Source organism: Oncorhynchus mykiss, chromosome 20, assembly GCF_013265735.2.
Source record: "Oncorhynchus mykiss isolate Arlee chromosome 20, USDA_OmykA_1.1, whole genome shotgun sequence".
NCBI lineage: Eukaryota > Metazoa > Chordata > Actinopteri > Salmoniformes > Salmonidae > Oncorhynchus > Oncorhynchus mykiss.
The window spans coordinates 44175067-44192892 of NC_048584.1; the positions used below are offsets into that span (position 1 = coordinate 44175067).

A 17826-nucleotide genomic window follows, 5' to 3' on the forward strand; every position below is an offset into this window, starting at 1 on the left:
CAGAGGTTTCCTTTCGTTTGAACCCACAATGTCCTCATAGACTATTGACCCCAATACCACAGGACAAGTGGTGTAAGCTCCTCTTCTCAGGAGAACAGGGGGTGTAGTAATCCTTGTGGGGTTCTGCTGTAGTAAGACTCAGATCATCAGTTTTAATGTTTGGCGGGTTGTGTGCTTTCAGACAAAGACCTGAAGACAGACGGTTTCAGTATGGAGTCCTGTAGGACCATGGTCAATCTCATGGATGTATCCTCTACGGTCTGTCTGTGTTGATCAGGGTCCACACCAAAGACATAGAATGACTAGAATGGACATTCCAATTCAAGTCAGTTGGGGAAGAGGTCTAGTCATTCTCTTTCTATGGTGAAGACCCTGATCAGTGTTTCATTAAGACAGCCAGTCAGTTACTGAGTGTTTCAGTTAGACAGTCAGTCAGTTATTGAGTGTTTCAGTCAGACAGTCAGTCAGTTATTGAGTGTTTCAATAAGACAGTCAGTCAGTTATTGAGTGTTTCAGGCAGGCAGACAGTCAGTTATTGAGTGTTTCAGTTAGACAGTCAGTTATTGAGTGTTTCAGTCAGACAGTCAGTTATTGAGTGTTTCAGTCAGACAGTCAGTTACTGAGTGTTTCAGTTAGACAGACAGTTATTGAGTGTTTCAGTCAGTTATTGAGTGTTTCAGTCAGACAGTCAGTTATTGAGTGTTTCAGTCAGACAGACAGTCAGTTATTGAGTGTTTCAGTTAGTTATTGAGTGTTTCAGCCAGACAGTCAGTTATTGAGTGTTTCAGTCAGACAGTCAGTTATTGAGTGTTTCAGTTAGACAGTCAGTCAGTTACTGAGTGTTTCAGTTAGACAGACAGTTATTGAGTGTTTCAGTTAGACAGACAGTTACTGAGTGTTTCAGTCAGTCAGACAGTCAGTTACTGAGTGTTTCAGTCAGACAGTTACTGAGTGTTTCAGTTAGACAGACAGTTACTGAGTGTTTCAGTCAGTCAGTCAGTTACTGAGTGTTTCAGTTAGACAGACAGTCAGTTACTGAGTGTTTCAGTCAGACAGTCAGTTATTGAGTGTTTCAGTCAGACAGTCAGTTACTGAGTGTTTCAGTCAGACAGACAGTCAGTTATTGAGTGTTTCAGTTAGTTATTGAGTGTTTCAGCCAGACAGTCAGTTATTGAGTGTTTCAGTCAGACAGTCAGTTATTGAGTGTTTCAGTCAGACAGTCAGTTACTGAGTGTTTCAGTCAGACAGACAGTCAGTTATTGAGTGTTTCAGTTAGTTATTGAGTGTTTCAGCCAGACAGTCAGTTATTGAGTGTTTCAGTCAGACAGTCAGTTATTGAGTGTTTCAGTTAGACAGTCAGTCAGTTACTGAGTGTTTCAGTTAGACAGACAGTTATTGAGTGTTTCAGTTAGACAGACAGTTACTGAGTGTTTCAGTCAGTCATTTACTGAGTGTTTCAGTTAGACAGACAGTCAGTTACTGAGTGTTTCAGTCAGACAGACAGTCAGTTACTGAGTGTTTCAGTCAGTCAGACAGTCAGTTACTGAGTGTTTCAGTCAGACAGTTACTGAGTGTTTCAGTTAGACAGACAGTTACTGAGTGTTTCAGTCAGTCAGTCAGTTACTGAGTGTTTCAGTTAGACAGACAGTCAGTTACTGAGTGTTTCAGTCAGACAGTCAGTTATTGAGTGTTTCAGTCAGACAGTCAGTTACTGAGTGTTTCAGTTAGACAGACAGTTATTGAGTGTTTCAGTCAGTTATTGAGTGTTTCAGTCAGTTATTGAGTGTTTCAGTCAGACAGTCAGTTATTGAGTGTTTCAGTCAGACAGTCAGTTACTGAGTGTTTCAGTCAGACAGTCAGTTACTGAGTGTTTCAGTCAGACAGTCAGTTACTGAGTGTTTCAGTCAGACAGACAGTCAGTTACTGAGTGTTTCAGTCAGACAGTCAGTTACTGAGTGTTTCAGTCAGACAGTCAGTTACTGAGTGTTTCAGTCAGACAGTCAGTTACTGAGTGTTTCAGTTAGAAAGACAGTCAGTTACTGAGTGTTTCAGTTAGACAGACAGTTACTGAGTGTTTCAGTCAGACAGTCAGTTACTGAGTGTTTCAGTCAGACAGACAGTTACTGAGCGTTTCAGTCAGACAGTCAGTTACTGAGTGTTTCAGTCAGTTATTGAGTGTTTCAGTCAGTTATTGAGTGTTTCAGTCAGACAGTCAGTTATTGAGTGTTTCAGTCAGACAGTCAGTTACTGAGTGTTTCAGTCAGACAGTCAGTTACTGAGTGTTTCAGTCAGACAGTCAGTTACTGAGTGTTTCAGTCAGACAGACAGTCAGTTACTGAGTGTTTCAGTCAGACAGTCAGTTACTGAGTGTTTCAGTCAGACAGTCAGTTACTGAGTGTTTCAGTCAGACAGTCAGTTACTGAGTGTTTCAGTTAGAAAGACAGTCAGTTACTGAGTGTTTCAGTTAGACAGACAGTTACTGAGTGTTTCAGTCAGACAGTCAGTTACTGAGTGTTTCAGTCAGACAGACAGTTACTGAGTGTTTCAGTCAGACAGTCAGTTACTGAGTGTTTCAGTCAGACAGTCAGTTACTGAGTGTTTCAGTCAGACAGACAGTTACTGAGTGTTTCAGTCAGACAGTCAGTTACTGAGTGTTTCAGTTAGACAGACAGTTATTGAGTGTTTCAGTCAGTTATTGAGTGTTTCAGTCAGACAGTCAGTTATTGAGTGTTTCAGTCAGACAGTCAGTTACTGAGTGTTTCAGTCAGACAGACAGTCAGTTATTGAGTGTTTCAGTTAGTTATTGAGTGTTTCAGTCAGACAGTCAGTTATTGAGTGTTTCAGTCAGACAGTCAGTCAGTTATTGAGTGTTTCAGTCAGTTATTGAGTGTTTCAGTCAGTTATTGAGTGTTTCAGTCAGACAGTCAGTTATTGAGTGTTTCAGTCAGCCAGTCAGTTATTGAGTGTTTCAGTCAGACAGACAGTCAGTTATTGAGTGTTTCAGTCAGACAGTCAGTTATTGAGTGTTTCTCTTTTATTCCTCTACATTCTTTGACCCGGAGATCCTTCAGAAAGATGGCAGTGCCCGTCTCGGCCTGATAGAGTTCCAAATCCTCTGGAATAAGATCAGGAAGTGGCTGGTAAGGTCTGGTTTCTCTCTCTACCACACAACTAGAAGGAGATCATATTTACGTGTCTGGAACCTGCTGTTGGTGAGAGCTAAGGGGACTGTAATTCCTTAGGACCCTGGTTTGTATTTCGCTCGAAGGACCACAATACTGATTAAAGGAATATTACTCTGTGTTCATCTCCATCTTTTGTAACAGAAACAACAGAACATATATATATATATATACACACAGTATGCATAGAATGTACTTCCACTTTCTAATCTGTATGATGGGATTCAATCCAAGGTGTGGTCATCTGTAGAGAATGTGATATCTGTGTGTTTATCGGTAGGTCATCTATAGAGAATATGATATCTGTGTGTTTATCGGTAGGTCATCTATAGAGAATATGACATGGACAAGTCAGGATCCATGAGCTCCTATGAGATGCGACTTGCTGTGGAGTCGGCAGGTATAGTTACACACACACACACACACACACACACACACACACACACACGTACACACTACTGACTCTGCCGTCTCCGTCGTAGGTTTTAAACTGAACAACAGGCTGAATCAGGTCCTGGTGGCTCGCTATGCTGAGAACGAGGCCATAGACTTTGACAACTTCATCTGCTGTCTGGTCAAACTGGAAGCCATGTTTAGTAAGTACTGTCATTTCCTGTTAGTACTGTTATACGGTATAGTATATTAGTCACGATGAATGTATGATTAGTGCCATCACACTAGAATTACTGTACAGTCAGTGTGGCCGCCGGCCCTCCCGTCACGGCACATTGACTTGAATGGAAATATTTGTTGTAGTCATTAGTCTAGTATTTCAATGATTAATGGTAATGCCTTATGAAGCAGAGAGCAGGTAATATCCCAGCAAAGGTTACACAAGACATTCCATTGTGTTTATATACACTGAGTGTACGAAACATTAAGAACACCTTCCTACTATCGAGTTGCACCTCCTTTTTACCCCTCAGAACAGCCTCAATTCGTCGGGGCATGGACTCTACAAGGTGTCAAAAGCGTTCCACAGGGATGCTGGTCCATGTTGACTCCAATGTTTCCCACAGTTGTGTCCAAAAGGCTGGATGTCCTGTAGGTGGTTGACCATGTTGACTCCAATGCTTCCCACAGTTGTGTCAAGTTGTCTGGATGTCCTTTAGGTGGTGGTCCAACCTTTCGGTTACTAGCCCAACGCTCTAACCACTAGGCTACCCTGCCGCCCCATGTTTATGTTGACTTTCTATTCTAACAGGATCTTTCCAGCAACTAGACAAAGAGGGAGAAGGTGTGGCTGAGATGAACATCACTGAGGTGGGTCCTGGGAATCATTCTCTGCATTTCAACAAACTACCATGCCTTTCAGCAGTGTGTTGTCTAACTCCTCTCTCTCTGTCTCTCTGTCTCTCTCTCTCTATATATATATATATATATATATATATATATATATATATATATATATATATATATATATATATATATATATATATATATATGTGTGTTTAGTGGCTTTATATGACCATGTGTGGTTGAAGAGGACCAGTCTTATCCCAGGAGACAGAACAGCCAAGTGCCCGGCAGAGTGGCTCTTCCCTGGGACCATGAAGAGCTCCCTAGCCTTACTGTCCTCTGCCTGATCCTGGACTATAGGGCTGACCTGTACTGTGCTGACTCAGATGTTTTATTTCCACATTGTCCTTTCCAGCACGGCTCCAGCTACTATGGTGACAGCATAACCAGTTCGGTTCAGTTCGGCCCTATAGTGTGAATCAGTTACTCCTGCCAATCTACACTACAGCACGCCACCTCACCCACGCCACCTCAGCCTGCCAATCTACACTACAGCACGCCACCTCACCCACGCCACCTCAGCCTGCCAATCTACACTACAGCACGCCACCACACCCACGCCACATCAGCCTGCCAATCTACACTACAGCACACCAGATCACCCACGCCACCTCAGCCTGCCAATCTACACTACAGCACGCCACCACACCCACGCCACATCAGCCTGCCAGCTACATTACAGCACACCCACACCACCTCAGCCTGCCAGCTACATTACAGCACACCCACTCCACCTCACCTCACCCACGCCAGCTACATTACAGCACTCCCACTCCACCTCAGCCTGCCAGCTACATTACAGCACACCCACGCCACCTCACCCACTCCACCTCACCCACGCCACCTCACCCACTCCACCTCACCCACTCCACCTCACCCACGCCACCTCACCAGCTACATTACAGCACTCCCACCCCACCTCAGCCAACCCCATATAGCAGTGAGGGTACTATTAGCCATGTAATGCAGGTTGAGACTGTTCCAAGCTAAAGACCACACACCCCATGCTACAGAGGTTACTTAGCTATACAAAATGTTGGAATTGTTCGATAGAAAACAGTCACTGTAGAACTGTAGATATGTCTGTAAACAGCATGGATCACAGTATAACTTGTATTGAAGACATTATTTGACTATGCCCAGTAGAGGGCAGTATTGACTAGTCTCAGATCTGGTGTGTTGTTATCATGTTACTGCAGTTGTAGAATGTTACTGTGTATGAGGAAATACAGTATTTTAGTTATTGAACTGAACACTCAAGTGTATAACTGATCTGGCTGAAAGTATAGCAAATCATAGTTTTATGGGTTTTAAATATTTCATATTCTGATATTATTTTAGACACTGACCAAGTGGATTGGATTTACAATGCAGATTAAAGGGATGGTTGATGGTTGATTTTGGGGCAGATTAAAGGGATGGTTGATGGTTGATTTTGGGGCAAATTAAAGGGATGGTTGATGGTTGATTTTGGGGCAAATTAAAGGGATGGTTAATGGTTGATTTTGGGACAGATTAAAGGGATGGTTGATGGTTGATTTTGGGACAGATTAAAGGGATGGTTGATGGTTGATTTTGGGACAGATTAAAGGGATGGTTGATGGTTGATTTTGGGACAGATTAAAGGGATGGTTCATGGTTGATTTTGGGGCAAATTAAAGGGATGGTTGATGGTTGATTTTGGGGCAAATTAAAGGGATGGTTAATGGTTGATTTTGGGACAGATTAAAGGGATGGTTGATGGTTGATTTTGGGACAGATTAAAGGGATGGTTGATGGTTGATTTTGGGACAGATTAAAGGGATGGTTGATGGTTGATTTTGGGGCAGATTAAAGGGATGGTTCATGGTTGATTTTGGGGCAGATTAAAGGGATGGTTGATGGTTGATTTTGGGGTATTATTAATCTTACCTTGAGTTGTCTATATGGATTAATTATAACTAAAACCAAAAGGAAGCTGTGAGAGAAAGAGTCCAACATAATAATGAAATCAAGCAATGCCTACTGTCTAACAAAATGTCTAACAAGCTGTCTCTGCCTATAATGAGACACAGCTCTTAGTGACATTTCATAACATATTTCAAAGAAGTAGATAAAATATCACTTTTATTTATCTCTATTATTTCTGATTCCATCTAATATCCACATGTTGCTGTTAGAGAAGTTCTGATTGTATCAATCCTGTCTCCAAAAGTTAGTGATTGTGAATGTAGGGTGTGCCTTCAATAAAGACATGTTCATGTTAACTAAACTCTTGTGAATGAATGCTGTAGTGCACGTGTCAAACTCATTCCACGGAGGGGGTGGAGTGTTTGCGGGTTTTTTCGTTCCTCCCTTTGTATTTGATGAATTAAAGGTTACTGATTAGTAAGGAACTCTCCACATCTGGTTGTCTTAAGTTTTAAATACGGGGCCCCTCCGTGTAAACAGTTTGGCAGCCCTGTTGTAGTGGATGGTCATTGACACTATCGGCTTCCACTAAATCCGTATCGGTGTAGATCAGCACTATAGCGCGATTGAAATTTAAATGAATGTTCCCGTATTCACAGAGTGCATTCGCGGAATCGGAAAATAGCTTTCAATTTAAATTGCGCTTAATAACGACAAACTTCCGTGATAAGGATTAAATCGAGCCCTTACAATTCATAAGAGGTATGTGTAGCTTTTGTCATGATTTAACACACAATCACGCACACAAATACACGTACTTGATCTAGATAGGCTACTGGTCCTGATTGTAGCAGGGCTGCATTAAAGGTTATATTTATTGCCACTACAACGACGTCTCCTCATCCTCCGGCCTACATAAAACTGCGTTCATTGTCAAGCGAGAAGGTGGTATTTGCCACATAAAACTGGGGGGGACGCCCCTCCAACTCGTAATTACTAGTGCGAACCTCGTCTATTGCCGCGTTCAAGTAGTGGTCGGAACTAAGACACTTGGACATTTCCGAATTGCTAACTGGTTGTAGTTACCCACGTGCCAAGTTCAATGAATCAGCAACTCGGAAATGTCGGAGTTTCCTAGTTCGAACTAGCATATCATCCCCGAGCTCCGATTTCTCACACGTGCTGACCTCTGACATCACCCACTAAGGAAATTACCTCAATAACATTTTGACGACACCTACGGATTTATTTTATTTTGACTTAATTTAACTAACAAAGTCAGTTAAGAACAAATTCTTATTTTACAATGATGGCCTAACCCGGACGACGCTGGGCCATTTGTGCACCACCCAATGGGACTCCTGATCACAGCCGGTTGTGATACAGACCGGAATCAAACCAGGTCTGTAGTGACGCCTTTAGCACCGAGATGCAGCTATTTGTTTACAAGCATGATAGCTGTACATTCAGTTAATGGTTGAGTCAGCTTGTTGGCCATTAGCCAACTGGCCTTTATCAATAAATTCGACGCACATGAACGCATCCAACTAGTAATTACTACCTTCCAAACACCGCATTAGTGTTGGTGTGACAGCTATAAAAGCCAGTCAGCATCCGTACTATTGTGATGAAGCTGTAGGACAGCTTGAAAGGGAGGATGTAAACTAAATCATTAACTAATTGCGCGCAAGACTCTGAGAAGCTGACATGAGGTAGAGCCGAGCGTGCAGGCAGGTCTTGGCGAGGGGTGCTGTTCATAATGAACGTTGGGCTTGTAGCCTTTGCAAGTATCCGCGTTACACTCGCCCACACCCCCATTGGTCCCGTCAGCTGGGAGAGCTAAGTGTTTTTAAACGTTCAATATTATGTATGTGTCCTCTTTCGTTGGCCTAGTCTTGATTAAATGTTTTTGGAAAGTGTCGTTTTAAAAAATACAGCTTGGGTTATGTGTTGAACATAACGGGGATTGCAGACTTCATAGGTCGGTGGGGGGTCTGTCATGTGTGGACTGTCTCTGGACTGTGTCGTAGGCTATGATGCCCCTGTGTGCAGTCGGTGAATTTGCATGTTTGTTCAATGGCGTTTCATTGGGCTAGGCCCGGTTTGCAGTGAAGTAATAGTTCTCCTTCATTGTAAACCTCACGCGTGTGTGTGTAGTGTCACTTAAGCGCGTTTATCACGCTCAGCAGGTGTGCCTTTAGGCCTTCAGGTCATTGCAGCACTTCTGATTGGGTTACAGAGACTGCAGGAATTTAGGTCACCTAGCATGTCATGCACGCAGTCTTGTGAAATTGTGTATTTAATAAAGATAGAGCAAACAATTATCTGTGTAGAGTGCTGGTGTCCTATCCTTTAACACCGGTCAAACAAATGTGATGGCAGCATCATGCTACTGTAACGGATGTTATACTGTTACACTTCTCTGCTCATCCAGTAATTGCCCCACCTCTCGGGTGGTCTAGCGCACTTTATCACACTATTACCGACAGCCTGCATAATACCTTGGGTGTCATCACGAGTCCAAACGGTTCCCGTTTTGCAACTAAAACGGGAGTTTATATTGGCCACATTTCCGGCAGTTCCCTCCCCGTTTCGCGACAGAATCGGGGTAAGGGATACGCCCCTGGGGTGAATACACTAGAAACCAAACAGAACGACGCTGGGCGGGACCTACCTGAATGTGTCCAATTAAAACTCGTTTTTTTTACCACTGTCCGACTAATGAATACAGCCCGGAAGGTATCCACATTCCTCACACGTAGAGTAAATGTTTCCCAAGAAAGGATATAAAATAATGAATTTGGCCACTTTGTTTGCCCACGTATATTGCATTCATTCGGATTTAACTACCGAATTATGTAACATACAGAGAGCAAAGTGTAGGTGCGGCAGATTTCTACAGTCCTACCTGTGAGAAGGTATGCATGTACAGTAGTTTACACCATAGGCGCTGTGTACGGAAGCTGTGATGAACATCTGAACATTTTCCCTTGCTGCCAATGCTCTTGCTCAACAAATGTTTGTAGATTTATCAATTTTTTTGAAAAAGTTGTAGATATACAGTGCCTTTGGAAAGTATTCAGACTTTTTCCACATTTTGTTTGGTTACAGCCTTAATCTAAAATGTATTACATTGTCCCCCCCCCCCCCCCCCCCCCTTCATCCTTCTACACACAATACCCCAGAATGACAGAGCAAAAACAGTAACAAATATATTATTGCTAATTTAGAAAAACAAACAGATTATTTACATAAGTATTCAGACCCTTTACTTTGTATTTTGAGGTATGACGCTACATGCTTGGTACACCTGTATTTGGGGAGTTTCTCCCATTCTTCTCTGCAGATCCTCAAGTTCTGTCAGGTTGGATGGGGAGCGTTTGCTGCACAGCTATTTTCAGGTCTCCTGAGATGTTTGATTGGGTTTAAGTCCAGGTCTAAGATCCTCAGCGTTCCGGCAGCAGGTTTTTATCAAGGATCACTCCGTACTTTGCTCTGTTCATCTTCGCCTCAATCCTGACTAGTCTCCCGGTCCCTTCCGCTGAAAAACATCCCCACAACATGATGCTGCCACCACCGCCACCATGCTTCACCGTAGGGATGTTACCAGGTTTCCTCCAGACTTGATGCTTGCCATTCAGGCCAAAGAATTCAATCTTCAATAGCAGAAAATGCTATCTAATTAGCATAAGCTGCTAGGAGTGCTTGCTAGCAACCTTTCTACCAGATTGTCTGAGGTAAATACATTAAAAAAGGTAAAGAAAGTGAATTGCAGTTGTAAATGTTTCCACTAGTCACTGGTAGCTAGCTATACAGTTAGTGTTACTTTATTGCCTTTTAGCTATTTTACACAGCATTTTATGACATATAGCTAGCTACGTTTTTAAGAGCACTTTTCAATTGGTATTTCTGCCCCTATTTTCAGTCACAGGTGGGGACTGGATTAGGTGTGAGCGGTACAGGAGGTGGGCCCATGAGTAGTGCGCCAATTTAATAGGGATGGAATATTTGTGGCCAATTTACAAATTAGAATCATGCAATAGCAGAGCATAAGAGTTGCCACATCAATGTTACACTGAATTAAGTTTTTAGTTGTTATTAAATGTTATATTCCAGTTGTATTAGTTATGTTCTAATTAATATTTATGAATTAAAAACAACTAATGAAAACCTTTTTCTCCTGTAATTTTAAAGACTACTGGGATTTAAAATCTTTAATTATACATTGTGGATTCTATGGAGAAAAACCTAAATGCACCTTTTCTAAAAACATGTATTTAAATACTTAAGTGTAAAACTGTAGCAATTTATATCTCTTTATAGTTGATCTACAAACAATTATTTTTTCTCTAAACGTTGCTTTTTTGTGTCAGCAATTAGACATTGTTCTTAGCAGGTATACCAACGTCGAATACGTCATCAAAAAGCGACCCCAATGATTAGCAAACATATTTAGGACCAAATGCGCACCGAAATGTATGCATTTAAAAAAAAATCTGATGAGCTTGTACGTTCGTTGATTGATTACTCAACTAAAAAGGGGTTACACGAGGAAAAATATGGTATATTTGTCATAAAACGCACTGGTTTGAGAGGAACAGACGTCTATGTATCTGTTCTGTGTCTCCTATTTCTATGCTTTTGGTACGCCCTGTTCATTTCAACGGGTACTCCCCTCGCATCATCCGATCCGACGCCACTGCCTTGGTTAGCTTCTGCTGCCGTAATTGTCTCCAGGGCTGCTTAACTCCTATTTATTCTGTTTTTGTTTTTTTTTGCTTTGAAGGGACTATTTCATTTTCTGGGATTTTATTCAAGACCCGGATATAATACGAAGTGTTTTTGTTCGTTTTGGATCGAGGTGTGTGTGTGTGGAGCTCGCCTGTCTTCTTGGTTGGCTTGGGAAAAGCCACTGCGTATCAAATAGCAGGTAAACCATCGCTATGCTACCCCAACTAGTTAGTTATCGTACTTAGCCAGTAAACAAAACGGTTTAGTTAACTAACACGACGTAGCTAAACTGTCATTAAAAAAAATAAAACGTCATTTTTTTTGATAGCTGACGTTATCATGCTAACTGCTTTTGTCGGTTCAACTAGACAGACGTTAGCATGCTAACTGGCTAACTGCTATTGTCGGTTCAACTAGACAGACGTTAGCATGCTAACGTTTTAGTGTCTTTAGATGAACGGCTCAATCTTATCGAGAGTTACACTACTTAGCTAGCTTATTTATTATTATTATGTTCACTAACGTTACTTTTGAGAGAAATAGGCAGGACTGCTCATGATTTAATGTCATGTGCAGTAAATCGGTGTAATTTCTTTAGCTATGCTCAACAACCCAAATCCTATAGGATTCGTTTTTTTAGTGGGGGAAATGGATCATCCACATATTAGTGATGATAATAGCTAGCTTGACCTACTCCTTATGTTCGGACATCGGTTTCATCGTGTGCTGCAACCACATTTCATTAATCATTGCATAGGGCCTATTCTGCAGTTTTCTGTGACAGTTTCGCAAGTGTTTCCCCTACAGTGAAAGAGAAATTGCCAGGCTGCCGCTCATGCTATGGGAATGCTCTCTGGTTAAGGAGGGCTTGCCGGGGACTGGGAGTAGTTTAGTAGTACAATTTATAAATGAAACCAATAGCTCTGGTCCAGGACGTTAGTGCGTCTTGATAATGCTGAGCATTAATTTCACTAACGCCAGAGCTACTGAAACCACTGCTCCTTTGGAACGTCCAGTGACAATGACAGCGCTCCTTATACAAAGAGGATGAATATGAGATGGCCTCTGTCTGGGGTTTGGTGACTGGCTTTGGTCAAATATTGATGGGACACAAAAGTGCGTACACACACACACACACTGTGGCTGTTAGTGAAAGTAGATTATATACACCAAGCGTATCTTTTAAGAAGGCCTAGCTTGGTCTCTAGTTAATCAAAACACTCATTTCTGTACAGAACACTGAGTTTATGGTTGATTTTTCCAAATGGTGCCCTATTCAATGCTCTACAGGGCTCTGGTCAATAGTATTGCACTAAATAGGGCCACACTGGTTGACACTAGTCACTTGTTAGTTGTGGACTGTCCCTCCTGACTCCTTTACCACCAGTGGCTGTAGCAGGAGCAGGCAGGATGTTGCTAAGATACCTTTGGTGCAAAGATCCATTCATAAAGACCCGGAGTCGTCATTTATCAACCGTTCGTGAATTTCTTACAGAATTTTGGCATAACTGGAGATTGTAGGATTTGCGTGCGCCGCATATGGGATTGATCAAACTGTTGTACGCACTCGTGTGTGTGTGCATGTTTTCATTGATAAATCAGGGCCATATTATATTTGTGCACTCGTGAATGAGTGCTGCACCCCTGCTTAGTAAACAGCATCCATTCACCGTTTTATGGTAACAGAAACGCCCTCGTTTGCTGTGTGATTTGGAAATGTTGAAACTGGGCTATAAAAGAGAAATTTGATAAGATTTCTGTAAAGGTGTGGGCGGACTCTGTCTGCAGTGACAGCCCACCGCCTATAACGAGTGCCAAACACTGGCCGTGCATTCTGCAAGATCGATCGTCTATTGAAAAACATGTTGGAGTAAATGCAGTCTACAGCCCACAGTTCTATGCAGAAGACAAATTGTTTAATATTTTATCAATACAGGATTGTTTCTCGTGCCTTGGTTCTGAGATGAAATGGGTTACGTCTAGAGCCCGACCGAAATGTGATTTTATTTTTTTGTTTGTTCTGATTTTAGTGTGGAAACATTAAATTATTTGTATTATTAAAGCTGAAATTAAGAAATAATAACTTAGTGAAATAATAATTACACTCAAATTAAAGTTTCTTAGATCTTTCCAGACCTAAAAAATAATCCCCTGATTTGTTTTATGTATTGTTGTGAGAAAATCCATCATTTTTTATTTATTTTAGTAGTGTGAAACCTGGGGTAAAACCAACAAGATGGGGGGAATTCAGAACTTGGAAAAACTAAACCCAAACTGAATTTTTGTGTAAAAAAATAAGTAAAACGTGTAAACTGATTTTTAAATGCCCCTAACATTATTTTTGGCTGTGCATGACTGCACTTTACGGTGTCATCCTGCAGCACAGCATTTTGGGGAAAGTTGAGGTCAAGTCCAATATTGACTATGCATCCAAGAGGGAAAGAGGTTGTGCCATCCTATAAATGTTTTAGTGAAATATAATACATCACATTTTAGCAAAGTGACTTAGTCATGCGTGAATACGTTTTTCCGTGTGGATGGTCCTAGGATTCAAACCCAATATCCTGGCGTTGTAATGGTCTATCAAGATGCATAATGGGTTATAAATGTTTTGTGAAGCCTCCATTTTTAATGTGATTTATAAGGCCTTTATTAGGCCACGCTTGTCGATAATAAAACAGGTTTGTCACGCTTGACATAGTCGGTTATGTCACATTTATGAACCCTTTATAACGCATGACATACAGTTATAGATTTGTAACACATTTATCTAGTGTTTATGAAGCCTTTATAAAGCATGACATACAGTTATAGATTTGTAACACATTTATATAGTGTTTATGAACCCTTTATAAAGCATGACATACAGTTATAGATTTGTAACACATTTATCTAGTGTTTATGAAGCCGTTTTATAAGATGCACGTCATTTAAAGCAGACCGAATACTTCATTAACTTCCAAGTGCTAATGATAGTAGGCTACACTTTTTAGGTACAACCTTCAAACACAAAGGCTGAGGTGAAAACACTGTTTCGGCCTATATCATCCGGATCCTTTGAGGAACTTTGGTGCAGGTTATGATATGAACAAAGGAATCTCGCCCGAGAGCATATTTCTGTCCTGCCCTTTGAAGCAGGACATGTAATGTCTGTGGCCTTTTCAATGTTTGCCGGGTTATGTCCAGTATGGGGGAGGGCTTTCACCTCTCTGGGAGGAAGGACGTCAACATTGCACAGCAGCTGAAACCTGGTTCCATCGGAGTGAAGGCTCCTTGGCCACAACATCACCAGGCTCCAGACCATTACAGCTGTGAAGGAGGAAAACAGACTAAAATAGACCAGACATTATAGCCTGCATTCCCCCCCCCCCTCCCCAAGTCCAAGCAATGTGCTCAAAGTACAAAGACAAAATACCTGAATCGTTGCTTATTCGATTACTCCATCATCTCCGTGTCCTGGTGGTGGAGAGCAGGTTTATGCTGAAAGACACATTCTAAAAAATATAGGTTAAAGCATGAATTAATTCATGTCCTATTACTTGTTATTGACTGTTGACTGCTACAGCTGTACTATAATGCCCTGCTGTACACACTGAACCTGCTTCCATACCAACAATGGCAATGCAGACACTACAAGATAACATTTAGCTTCATAATTACCAGCGGGTCAGATGTAAACAGTGTTCATCTAGCTAGCCAGCTATTTGAACATACAAAAAAACTATTTTTTTGGCCGATATCTGTAGTGACCACAGAGTCAGGACACCCGTTTAACATCTCATCCAGAAGACAACATCCTACACAGGGCAATGTCCCCAATTACTGCCCTGGGGCATTTTTTTAGACCAGAGGAAAGAGTGCCTCCTACTGGCCCTCCAACACCACTTCCAGCAGCATCTGGTCTCCCATCCAGGGACTGACCAGGACCAACCCTGCTTAGCTTCAGAAACAAGCCAGCAGTGGGATGCAGGGTGGTAATGCTGCTGACCTTCTCTATAGTTGAACCAAGTGCTTAGCCTGTGATGTTCAGCCTCATTATCCTGCCTCCATGCACCTATTCTAGAGTTGAACTAAGGCTGAGCATGTGATGTTCAGCCTCATTATCCTGCCTCCATGCACCTATTCTAGAGTTGAACTAAGGCTGAGCATGTGATGTTCAGCCTCATTATCCTGCCTCCATGCACCTATTCTAGAGTTGAACTAAGGCTGAGCATGTGATGTCCAGCCTCATTATCCTGCCTCCATGCACCTATTCTAGAGTTGAACTAAGGCTGAGCATGTGATGTTCAGCCTCATTATCCTGCCTCCATGCACCTATTCTAGAGTTGAACTAAGGCTGAGCATGTGATGTTCAGCCTCATTATCCTGCCTCCATGCACCTATTCTAGAGTTGAACTAAGGCTGAGCATGTGATGTCCAGCCTCATTATCCTGCCTCCATGCACCTATTCTAGAGTTGAACTAAGGCTGAGCATGTGATGTCCAGCCTCATTATCCTGCCTCCATGCACCTATTCTAGAGTTGAACTAAGGCTGAGCATGTGATGTCCAGCCTCATTATCCTGCCTCCATGCACCTATTCTAGAGTTGAACTAAGGCTGAGCATGTGATGTCCAGCCTCATTATCCTGCCTCCATGCACCTATTCTAGAGTTGAACTAAGGCTGAGCATGTGATGTCCAGCCTCATTATCCTGCCTCCATGCACCTATTCTAGAGTTGAACTAAGGCTGAGCATGTGATGTTCAGCCTCATTATCCTGCCTCCATGCACCTATTCTAGAGTTGAACTAAGGCTGAGCATGTGATGTTCAGCCTCATTGCGCCTTCTGTTTGTTTTGTTTGGTGTGACTGTCTGGCGGAACCGTGGTGTCCTAGCAACCGGCTGCATCAGGGGGATAGGTGACGGTAGCTCAGTTAGTGTCCCGACCTAGCCTACAGTACAGAAACAGTTTGTATAGAGAGACCCTGACTGACTGACAGCTCATGTCTAGGAGGGTGACTGTGTTTAGTTGAGGTGAAGTAAATAGTCAGGGTGTTCATACAGAACCATTCGTAATGGGGAGCTCCGGTTCGGTCCGGTTCGGTCCGCACCCGCAACCTGAGTGAATACATGAAACGCGTAGAAGCAATAGGCCTACATGCTATGCCTGAGCTGCATCGTATACCTCCTGAGTAAATCTGACCATCCTGGTGTCATAGACCAAGATGGAACGCAGTAAACGTACATTCTGGGACATTCAAATTAGTGTGATATGTTACGTTTGGTCTGGTTATATAAGACAACAAAAAAAACCACATTTAAGCTGGTTGGTCGGGGTGGATGAGTGGGCGTATTGATTTGGACCTGGGCTTGCCTCCCGGGTCTGACCGGGAAGTCGACTCAAAACAAAAAATGACTTAATTAAGCACGTGTATTTTTGGTATTTATTTGGTTCCCCGTTAGCCGGTGGGAAAGGATCAGCTACTTTTCCTGGGGTCCACACCGAACATGATACAGAACATTACATATGGTTTAAAACGTCACACACAGCCTAATTAGTAGGAAGACATAGTCCTTAACCGTGTCTAAACCATGTCCACACTGTCTTTGGGGTGGCAGGTAGCCTAGTGGTTAGAGCAGGTAGCCTAGTGGTTAGAGCCAGGTAGCCTAGTGGTTAGAGCAGGTAGCCTAGTGGTTAGAGCCAGGTAGCCTAGTGGTTAGAGCAGGTAGCCTAGTGGTTAGAGCCAGGTAGCCTAGTGGTTAGAGCCAGGTAGCCTAGTGGTTAGAGCCAGGTAGCCTAGTGGTTAGAGCCAGGTAGCCTAGTGGTTAGAGCCAGGTAGCCTAGTGGTTAGAGACAGGTAGCCTAGTGGTTAGAGACAGGTAGCCTAGTGGTTAGAGACAGGTAGCCTAGTGGTTAGAGACAGGTAGCCTAGTGGTTAGAGCATTGGAATAGTAACCGAAAGGTTGCAAGATCAAATCCCAGAGCTGACAAGGTAAAAAAAAATCTGTTGTTCTGCTCCTGAACAAGGCAGTTAACCCACTGTTCCTAGGCCGTCATTGTAAATAAGAATTAACCCACTAGGCCGTCATTGTAAATAAGAATTTGTTCTTAAGCCAAAATGACTGATATTATATCTCCTAAATATTTTGGTGCATTACGGTAATGACGAGCAGGTCTCAGAGATTAGAATGTATGTTACGGTAATGACGAGCAGGTCTCAGAGATTAGAGTGTATGTTACGGTAATGACGAGCAGGTCTCAGAGATTAGAATGTATGTTACGGTAATGACGAGCGGGTTTCAGAGATTAGAATGTATGTTACGGTAATGACGAGCAGGTCTCAGAGATTAGAATGTATGTTACGGTAATGACGAGCAGGTCTCAGAGATTAGAATGTATGTTACGGTAATGACGAGCAGGTCTCAGAGATTAGAATGTATGTTACGGTAATGAGTGTTGCATAATTTTCAATTTGAAAAACTGTACTGAGCTTGATCAGAGATTCAGTAACCATATATATATATATTGTAATTACGTACATGCATTTTCAAAAGTGGATTTAAGCATAAAAAGCAACGGACACTCATCGGTGCAATACGACGTGAAACAAGAGGTCTCTTCACAGTCCCCAGGTTCAGAACAGAAGCTGGGAAAAACACACAGTATTAAATAGAGCCATGACTACATGGAACTCTCGGGCCACCCCATTTAACTCAAGCTAGCTACAAAACCAGATAAAAAAAAA

At 42.3% G+C, this 17826-nt stretch overlaps 2 protein-coding genes across 6 annotated transcripts in view; both read left to right on the forward strand.

The window, feature by feature from the left end:
* Window positions 1–6743, forward strand: part of LOC110499567 (calpain-1 catalytic subunit) — a 46801-nt gene extending 40058 nt beyond the window's left edge. For all 3 annotated transcript variants that reach the window (XM_036956415.1, XM_036956416.1, XM_036956417.1), the window contains 6 exons: window positions 182–246; window positions 3072–3140; window positions 3504–3582; window positions 3665–3778; window positions 4387–4445; window positions 4638–6743. In XM_036956415.1, coding sequence (XP_036812310.1) covers window positions 182–246; window positions 3072–3140; window positions 3504–3582; window positions 3665–3778; window positions 4387–4445; window positions 4638–4664 — 413 coding nt within the window. In that variant the 3' untranslated portion in view covers window positions 4665–6743. The remainder of the gene's footprint in view (window positions 1–181; window positions 247–3071; window positions 3141–3503; window positions 3583–3664; window positions 3779–4386; window positions 4446–4637) is intronic.
* A 178-nt stretch (window positions 6744–6921) lies between these two features.
* The window catches only part of LOC110499566 (CSC1-like protein 2), an 81430-nt gene continuing 70525 nt past the window's right edge, over window positions 6922–17826 (forward strand). Inside the window, exon 1 of one of the 3 annotated variants that reach the window (XM_036956413.1) lies at window positions 6922–7133. The gene's annotated coding sequence lies outside the window, so the exon portion shown is untranslated. Of the gene's footprint in view, window positions 7134–10874; window positions 11302–17826 lie in introns of those variants that run through there. The other 2 variants (XM_036956411.1, XM_036956412.1) reach the window with 2 other exon arrangements.